The 10,652-nt window shown below is 33.9% G+C and overlaps 1 protein-coding gene across 1 annotated transcript; it reads right to left on the reverse strand.

Moving 5' to 3' along the window:
* Positions 1-982: 982 nt before the first annotated feature.
* On the reverse strand, positions 983-5,642 carry LOC125504723 (chorion peroxidase-like; the record flags this gene model as incomplete). The annotated part of the gene is made up of 3 exons (XM_048667113.1): positions 983-1,675; positions 3,043-3,336; positions 5,297-5,642. Coding segments are annotated over 3 exons (981 nt in total), but the record flags the coding sequence as incomplete, so codon positions are not given.
* Between the last annotated feature and the right edge of the window lie 5,010 nt (positions 5,643-10,652).

The raw sequence follows: 10,652 nt of genomic DNA on the forward strand, positions 1-10,652 counted from the left end.
CAAGAATTGCTTAACAGRAMCTTTGCTAAAACTGGAATGAAATCTGAAAATCTGAAATTTTAAAGAAACTTGAAAAATATTCATAGCGATRCGGCTGGMGAATTTTCCAAAAAATTTTTTGGAAACTTTTGCTCTCTGGCCATTTTTTCACGATARTCTTAATTGCTTTCGGTAAAAAAMTGAATAAAATCATTTGGTTTTTGTGCCMAATTTGAAGCCGAAAAGGATTTTTTAAAGTTCTCTGCAAATCGATGAATGAGGCGAATTTTCTGGTAAAATCAATTCAGTCATTTTTGGCTGCAAATACCCCATTATTGTCAGAAAAGAATAAAATCCTCAGAAAAGTATATTTTTTTGCGTTTTTGATTAAAAACTTTTAGTTTTGTGATCGGTTTTTGCGAAAACCTTATTAGTTTTCGGGAAAAAACGGGATAAATTTAATTGCGTTTTTGTCCCGAATTCGACTCCGAAAAAAGTTTTTGTAAAATTCCTACAAAGCTATAAATATATCTTGTATATTTTCGCGTAAGATACATCCAGATCGTTGGTATTTTTAAGTAAAACTCTGCAAAATAGAGGGTTTTTGAGTAGAAATGAGTYAAARCWAAAAACCACGTTWTTWWAWCAAACTGCCATCAGAKGAATGGAAGTGATGAGTTTTCCAAATAATTTATWATAAACTTTCGCTTATTCAGTTCTTCTTTTGATAGAAAATTATTTGATTTTTGTCGCACATTCRAAGCTGGAAGGGRATTTTAAMTTTTTGCAAAGCGACTAAGAAGGCGGGTAAAGGGAGATTTTTCACTAAAAATGCCTTAAGATTGTCAGTATTTTTAATTGATTTTTTGAAAACTGAGCARAAGAGTAACTTTGCTAAAACWRAAAAAATTCTGAAATTTTGAAGAMACGTCTTTGTTGRSKCTGGGCCACRGGACCCGCCCAGTTCCACTTCATACGCAAAATTAATTAATATATAATAGTGGCGCAAATAAATTAATAGTGGCACTTCAATTTTGGAACCGTCTACACATATACGGTGATATTTTTATTAAAAAATGGGGAGCTAAGAATATTAAAATAAATCGCCCAGTATTTATTTTTTTATCTGATTATCTGAAATGTATTGAAAATTGTCGTTTGGGATTAGGTTTAACAGGAGCGGGCTATGAAATATATCACCTTTTCTCCTAATCATATAAAATACCATAAATAGTTACTTAAGGTGATGATATTTAAACTCGACACTAGATCGGCAAAAATTTGTCGCGGACAATTTTGGCAAAATTTCTGGATTCATTAATGATCACTTGTGTTTTATAAAGAAACTATTAAACTTAGTTTAATATCGAATAAAAAATTATTACCTGGCCTAGCAAAATGGGCAAAAATTCGTTATAGGTGATATGCTGTATCTCAGCGCTGACAATTCTTTTGCTCTCATAAAACAGAACCTCGTCAGTCCAGTGGCGATTTAAAGCGGCCAACGCAACAGCTACTCTGTTGTGCTCCCTCAAAATCGCCGAATGCAGTACGTTTAGCTGACAAGTGCTGCACGCTGATATATTAACCAATCCTGCATCGTATGTTCTTAATTTTTCCACACTATCGCGGGTGACTCCATATATGGCAGACCCTTCAAGGAACGACGAAGCCAAGTTGATTTGATTTCTGTATTCTGAAAGAAGAAAACATTTTTTTCATGAGCCCCTGGTGGAAAGTACTTACTTTCGTCACTGTTTTCGATTGCAAAAGCGTCACTTGTACCCATTACAAATTTTCTTCACCCCGTGTGGAAAGTAATAACTTTCGCCACGCACGCTGAGCTGACTGTCTTGACAACATTTTCAAAGCGTTTTTTTTTACACTTTTACTTTACTTTTCCCGTCTAGTTTCCACCGAGGATCAAGAAAAACAGTATACGGTACGCGAGACGAAAGTTGAAGGCTCTCCACTGCGCCCGAGGCGAAGCCAAAGGCTCTCGACTTCGTCTCGGGTGTCAAACGCAGTCGTTCGAAAAACTGCACTTCTCGCCCTTGTTTCAAAAGCTACTATAATTGTTTGTAACACTTTTAAACGGGCAATTTTTATCTAATCTTATTGTGGCATGCATTACTGAGGGGTTGAGCTTTTTTCAAACTTTAAAACATATTTCTCAGGTTACTTATAAAAATATTCAAATACCATTCAACCGGATCTAATTTTGTTTTGAATGCACGCCAACTATGCGAGATATTTCGCATATGAAATGTATGACTTTTTGATTTTGAAACAGAAATCTGTATTTTCAAAGTTGGATTTTCAACGGTTTGTATAAAACGGGGTTTGAATTTTTGAAATTGTTTTAGTAGCTCAGAAAAAAAAATTTCACTGAAAACTACCGTTCGTTTATCAAATTGGATAATTGTATTTAAATAATTAATAGCAAGTCACCGAAAATCGGATGCTATCATGTAAAAAGCAAAAATATATGGGCCTTATGATTTGAGGAAGAATGTCCTCAAGTAGTAGAGGTAAAGCGCTTTCAAAAACGCGCACTACATGTTATTGTCCATGTTCATGTCTAAGAAATATGGCCCAATAACTTCACTATTCCAAGTCAAACTTTTTGAAGATTATTATTTGATAAAAGGTTTTTCGAATAGCATAAGAGATTATTTTTGAAATTGTCGAAGCCATCGCTTGTAAATGTAACTTCGTCGTAACCGTTCATAATCTCAATTCGTACCGTAATCGTCTAATCGTCCCAGAATTGGCCTCATTTCCCTGCTCTAGTGAGATATTGATATAAAAAATGTTCTTAACAGAATTTTTAAATAATCTAATAAATTATATTGACTGCATAACGAGTGAAGCGATTGTACAATTTTTGTATTCCTGTTTCATATGATTCCTTATTATTTAGAGAATTCTTTCTTCAGTCTCCTTTCTTTAAATCTACCTTAGTAGTTCCTATCTTCAAAATATTGTAGAAAATATCGTTTCGGTTTTTCGTATGATAAAGCCTTTAAAAATGCCACCTGGTCTCTCCACTATTGGACTTACGATATTCACACGAGTCCAATTCAACAGCAGGTAAACTCCTCATATACTCCCAACACCGATTATCCTTCTGTAGCCGATAGCATTCTCCATGCGTAATCGCATCTCCTTTGCAACACTGATGATTCTTGAAGTTTGCTGTGCTAACCAAATCGTGATAGAGAAGCTCACTCCAGGCACCCAGCAGAGCAGTTACGGACTCATGTTTTCGGCTTGGAACTTGCTGAAGAATAGAGGATACATCTAGAGCATTGGGCAGCTCTTGTGTTGAAACGGACACTTTGGGTATCATTTTTCCTGAAAAAATCAACAAATGGTTAATAATGTAGTGTCACACTTCATGAAGAGTTGCTAAGATTATAAGAGTTGGAAATGTGTCGCAAAACTATGTAGTAGAAAATGCTGTTTGCAATTTTCTTTTATAATCTCTTTTTTACAAACTATTTGGTGCCTGGGAAAGTATCAAAGAAGCTTCAAAGTACAATGCTTGTTGTTTGTTTCAATTACGCCAATTTTTAATCACCCTGTATATTCTTAAATATATACTGCAAATTGCTTTCAATGCGCAAAGTTGGATTCGATTAAATTTTTGATTTGCATATCTAAATTTGCTTTAAATTCTTCAAATGCGGTCATTTGTCAGTCCGTTAAGACAGTCAGTAATAAGTTTCGTGCTTATTGCACCAGGATTATTGGTTAACATGTGATGAATCAATTACAGTTGCATAACTATGCATATCGTAGTTATTTAGCTTTATTGATGTTTACACATAATGTGCAATTGAATAATAATTAACATGAGCTCATAACTCACAATACAACAGGTTGCTAAATAGGCAAAGCACGTTAGGACCAATCCAATCAATTGATTTATTTTAATTTGAAATAATTTATCTGATTTATTTACTTATTTTAAAAAAATGTAATAAATAAATATCAAAAAATCAGTTTTTTTAAATGGCACCTACTGACTTTTTTGGCTGCGTTTGAATTATTGTAGATGGTTCCGATACAGATGCCAACAAAACATCCAATTGTCTTCTAAAATATAATAAGACCGATATAACTCGATTTACAGATTGTGATTTGTTTAATCGACACAATTAACATCTTTGGAATCAAACAAACACTTGAACGTTGAACAAAATTAAGGAAAGTACATGCATAAAAATAAAATTTCCTGGCGCCTCGATCACCGGAGCTTTCAGTTTTGGATTTCGCTTTGTGAGGAGACGTAAAAAACAGTTTATGAAAATACATATGACAAAGTAAATGAACTGAAGTGGAGCTCTTAATTTGAGAGAATTTGAAAATATTCATGGTCGGTCTGTTAGAAAAGCAACTTAAGTTGCTTTTCGAACTATTGAATAATTCGTCAGTCTGCAAACTTCGCTATGTTTGCATTGATAATCTTGGTTGAACTTTTGAAAATGTCCTTTTTTGTGGGACAATGGAGGATGGGGCGTCAGTTTAYAGAAACCACGTAAGAGGGGTTATTAATCYATAAACCCTTAACTTGAACTGCGTTTAGTTTTTCGAGAAACATTTAAAGTTGTATTCAGTTCTCTATTTCCTTTTCTTTCCAATCAAATTCCAWCTGAGTTTTAGATTTYAATCTTATTATTATCTATTTTATATTTTTATTTAGAAATTTATGTAATACTACASAYACTTTTTTTATTTTCAGGTGGTACAATGCAGCTTTCGATAAGTTTGTWKCAWTAMKTTGCCATTGGCAGRCAGAACGTTAAAACGTTGGGTGTGCTCCTGGYCWGGCCATTTAGATTTTGCGCTGTTTTCCACATTTAAWTAATGAAACAAATTATTTTTTGCTGAACGATTGATGGTAGRAATGTTCAGAGACTGGGATCCGTCCGAATAATTGCATTTTTATTGTTTATTGCATTATTGGAAGATGAAGAAGCACGTTAAAACGTGGCCAAACCACTCGGATTTTGCGCTGTGGTCCCAAATTTAAACAAATTCCTTTTTAAATAGAGATAGGCATTCGAGGCCATTCATTAATCCAGAGAAATGTTAATATATTTAATTTATTGTCTCTGAAAATGGTTCTTGGTTGGTCTTGAAAAATGAAAAAACTGCTTATTAAGTTACCACATTTCTGTAAATAACAAAGTTCCTTTAAAATTGTTTTAAAAAAATGCTATTTTATTACGAGCGACAAACTTACAACTTAACGTGTGAATACAGAATAAAAATCGTAGTTATAATAATAGTAAGTATACAATTTTCTTACCATCAGCATAGGTTGGTGGTAGCAATCTCAAGAACGGCGTTCCCCTATTGCCCCATCGGGAGTGTCTTACATTATTGCATTCCCCAGTTGCCATTCTATATTTACTAGGCGGACAAGCAATCTCATCTCCTAAACTGCAATTTATGGGTGGACTTTTTGAAGCTACGGGATCTCCTTCCCGGATAAAAGCATTTCTCACAATCTGCTTTATATCATCTGGTAATTTGTTGGTGTAAGAAAAGATGCTTTTTTCGGTTTGTCGCCCATCTGATTGAACAGCGGTGAGCAAAGGAAGAAACCATATGAGCCACAATACTTCACACCTATAAAACAAAATAACCGTTAAAAGGTGCGCAAAAAATATGTTCGGAATAAACGATCGGTATATTACAACAATAAATGCAAATCAATAGCACAATAGCAAAAGAAACAAAACAAAAACAGTCCCTTCAGCAAAGGGTGCAAATATTTGGAGAAAACAGCACTTACGTAAGTGCTATTATTGGTCATGGCATTGAGACGAAAAGCCAATGAATTATTCTTCCATCTCCAATCAATGTATTCCTAAAGGTTACAAATTAATAAAGTTGTTTTCATGTTGATATCTGAGTAATATGATATTATTTATTTCAATCATCATCAGCATTGAACTGGGAACAATAACTTGATGTTACAATGCATAATCGAAGTGCAAGTCACCGGGGACAAAATATTAAGAGAAGCAAAGAATATTTTATATTTATTTGATGTAGATATACAGGGTGATTCATTAAGAATGGGAAACACGGAAACTGGGATACTACAGGTCAAATGGTGGCCATTGGCGCAAGACTACTTTATCCGAATGTCGATATTTTTGTGACATAAAATTGAGCTCAAAATCTAAAACAGCATTCAGTTCTGCATGCATTTAGTATTCCTGTTTATATCGTGTTTTTATATGTAGATATTTTGGTCCGTTTACGCAAAAAATGGATGCAATGTTCAACAACAGCAGTTTGCACTAGTAGCCAATATTTCAGAGACAATATATCATCTTTTTTCTATAGAAGCAAGTACAACATGACTAAAAGTTTTGTATATTGTGTGACACGTCCAGGACTAAATAGCTGTTGTAAATTTGAAAATGCCCAATCACAACCAGTTTGCCAATCAAGAAATAAGAGACATAATAGGTCTTTTTGCACAAGAAAATTTCTGTCTTGTGCAAAGTCTCCCTAAAAAGCATTTCTGTTGAGCCGCAAGAGGAAGTTATATTTAGAGTTGAAATGAGCTGAAAATCCAGTCACACGTACTCGTATTGAAGTACTGAAAAAGGCGTAACTCAGCTCACAGTTTAGGGAATTTCGAAAAGACAAAAACTACATTCATTTTGTTTTACACCTGTACAGAATTTGCCTCGTTTACGTTATGCCCGTTTTCTACAAGATCAGCAAACCAGGGATGGAACTTTCTTAGAGAAACTTTTGTTAACCGATGAGGCGACATTTCCAATGTTTATCAGTATCTTGAATCAATCGATGGAAGAAGTGTGTGTAAAAATTGGACTGGAGAAATAAAAACAGCAATATGTGGATTAAACTCTATAGTTTATGAGTTTATATCATACTCCGTAACCTCAGTAACACTCACTAAACTTTTCACAAGTTTTACTGTCTTATATCGTATTTTAGCATCCGATAATACATTTGGAAAATTCACCTACGTATTATAATGCGTATTTTAAAAACCTCAAATGTATCATCAATAACATTTTGGATTTGTTTTGTGTGGAAATAATTGCTGACTTTCAAATTTTGTGTACCAGGTGAGCAAATAAAAAGTGCAATATTTTTGAAGCAAAACACGGGATCAGAAGGACCTTGATTTGCTGCTAGACATAATTGTCGCTTTTAACGTTCATCAGAATAAATATAAAACTAAAATCTCTCGTTTTGATTACCGTTAATATTGACGAAATAACACCTTGCAATGTGTTTATTGAAACGTTACATTTTATTAAAATGATAGGTACCTACTTAATAAAAATTTTGGTACAAAGAAATATTTTATTCATTTATGTGCCTCTTACTGCGTCATTCAACCCAGATATCCCCGGCCAATTTTTCATAATTTTTAAACATTTGATTGATTACACTACGCAGTTTTGCACCTCGATATTCTTGTTTTCCACGCCGGGTTTTCCGTGCTGGTATAGTAATGTGTGCTTGCACACCACGTGTGAAAAATCATTTCAATTCACTTAAAAAACTTTGGATTTACTGTTGACCTTGCAACTAAAATTTAAAATAATAGAGATAATTTGCCATCATCACTGAAGCCTTGAGAACTGCATTTTAAGATGCGTCTTTTATTTAATGTCGTTTGCCTATGTCGGTATGTAAAACGGTCTCCAAAAATTAACTTAAAAGTCGTGTAAACCCGTCACAAAAAGCAATTTATTTATTTTAACGGTAACATCAGAATGTCCGCTGATCGAGTATCCTAATAATTGTAACACATGCGGATGGTACCAAAATGAAAGTTTTATGCACGTTACGAAAGGTGCAATCAAATATACTCTTATCACGTACAACTAGAATTACGTAAGCCAAGCAATAGGTATCTTCCTATTAGAATATCTATAATAAATTTGAATGCCCTCATTATCAGTTTTAGCAGTATAAGCGATTTTCTAAACTGAGGAGCGGGTTATATGCTATACCGAGTGATTCAACTGGTGTTATTCCCTTTAAGGGGTCACTAGGACTTACTTTCTGGAGGAAGTTAGCCCTTTAAGACGAAATTTGCTTGGTTTATACAAATTTTCTATTTGGATTAATTAGGTGTCTATTAATTTATGTTAAAACCACAGCAGGAAGCATGCCAGGCAGATGTTATTAACAATCATGTCAACCCCGATGCCGTTGATATCAACGGTAGATCTGTGGGTAGTTTTTAAATTGTGGTCTTCGACGTTTTAAATGTTTAACGATTTCGGCAAATGCAGACGCTTTTATAGTTTTTGGGGACACCGAATGTGTATCACAAGCAAACACATTCTCGTGAGAAAGCTGCAGTGGCCGAAATCTGCGAAAGATTTCACAGTTCAATTGCTGATTGCTGAAATCATATGTAAAGACGCACACCATGTAATCCAATTAAAGCCCATCCAAGTTCGATATATAAATTACTGAGGAAACATATAAAGATATCTTCCCAAACCAAGAACTACTTTTTGGAGGCAATAAAATTATCTCGTCTATCCTCTATTTTTAAAATATTTTATTTTGTAATAGAGTGCTTATAAAATATCCACAACGGGTGAGTTATTTTATTGGTCTGCCCGATCGTTAGGTTTGACGCCGTGCAATTTCTATTGATCGGTTACGTGAAAAATGTTTATGTTACACCAACGACCCAAATGATATGAAGCAAAGAATTATGTATGTATTTAATGAAATTTCCAAGCAAACACATTATTACATTTGCGCACCTAAAGTTTCTTTTGAAAGTTAGTTAAATAAGTTTAAGTTTACGAAACTACATGCATAGTAAAATACAAGAAAAAAATTGAGAATATGGATTTTTTAGAAGTTTGAATGAAAACAAGCAAGAGGCTATTTAAAAAATATGTATTGCTGTACTTTGTACCGCTGTTATGAGCAACCTTGTGTGATGCTTTGCTTTTGAGAAAACTAGTAAACCTGCACACATCGAATTTTTATTTCAAACTAATTTTGAATTTCCATATCGTCTAAGAATATGAGAGTGTTGCCTTTCGTAAACACCCTGTATCCTTTGTAACGTGGTGCACCCATAATGCGCAACATATTTTTTCTCAATTAATAGCAGTATGAAATGTTTAATTAATTTGCTTTTTGTCGGTCTTTAATTGTTAAAATCGGAATTGGCTGATTTGCGTCTAAAATTTACTTTGTTATATTATATACTTCATGTACCTATTTCCTAATCCAAAAATTTGAAAAATTGCAATCTCCGAAAAGACCAATTTTGTGGGATTCATAGAGCAAACGTTAAGCATACCATGAAGCCGGCATTAAAAAAGATTACACTTTTTCTTTCACACTGAATAAGAATTAAGTAAGCAAATAAGGTATGCGTTACAATTAGATCAAATTGGTGAAAGTTGAAATGTTGTATAAATGTGAATTTTGTGCTGCCGTAACAGACGGATGATTTAACGTAATTATCGCTGTACCTCGATAAATAATCATGACGACCCTTGAAAAACTATCTAATAATAATCTAAACCGGATTTCATGGCTAGAACATATTGAATACTAGTGGAGCTTCATTAGGCTTACTGGATTTTTAATACCAGTATAACGGATTCATTACGACACGTTGAAAACATCTAAATGGCCTAAGGACAACAAATGAAAGTGAACTCATAGAAAGTGTATGAAGTGCGGCAAAAAGTATTACAGATCGCTAGATAGTTTGCAAAGTTATTTCGGGATAGTGCTAATTCATGAAGTATTTTACATTTTTACGTCTTTATAGCTAGTCCCATTTAGTGTTAATTACATGCTTTGAGTGACGTTCATAATTGATAGTAAATATAGAAAATGTACCAAATTTAAAAATGTGTTATAACTGCATGGTTCTGAGGTGGTTTGAGTAGCTCAGTGGCCAAGTGCGAAGAAAAGCAGGCTTGCGAGGTGCGGCCAGCAATCTGCCGCATACAAATCAAGCAATTTGCTCAAAGAACAGGGGAAGGAGCAAAACTTAATATTTTTCAGCAAGTTTTACAAAAATTTGAAAACGATTATAATTACGGGTAGCTACCGGGTTCCATTAAAAGCACATCAAAAGAGAGATATGTGCCTTGTCGGAGACAAACAAAAGCATTTTCGAGATATACAGTTCATTTTCATATATACCGGAAAATTAAGGGAAAAAGCACCGTAGGTATACTATGTTTAAGTGATAAATCGCGGCAAGCTACATTTAGGTTTACCTAAACAACTAAAACACAAGCAATAATAAAGAATAAATCGCAAGACATGTTATTACAAATGGATATATTTACTACCGACTATAGAGGGTCGCACGTAAGGACCTGAAGATAAATAGCAGACCCGCGAAGTCATTGAAGAAAGAAATATTAAAAAGCAGCTGCTAATGAGAGAAAAAATTAACGTTTAATCCATTGCGGATTATTCCAAAAAATACCTTCAAGATCACTGAAACAAAGAGGCGAAATTAAGAACCTGAAAGATGATGAGAAACAAAAACCGATCTTCAAATCATTCTTCTTTACTACAAAGTCATCGTACTTTGCTACATAGTTATCAGAGTATTTTGAATGAATCCTTATTAGATATGGAATGAGAATTTAACGGGCAACAGA

Source organism: Dendroctonus ponderosae, unplaced genomic scaffold (assembly GCF_020466585.1).
Source record: "Dendroctonus ponderosae isolate FM_Combo_2020 unplaced genomic scaffold, Dpon_F_20191213v2 Dpon_F_20191213_559, whole genome shotgun sequence".
Taxonomy (NCBI): domain Eukaryota; kingdom Metazoa; phylum Arthropoda; class Insecta; order Coleoptera; family Curculionidae; genus Dendroctonus; species Dendroctonus ponderosae.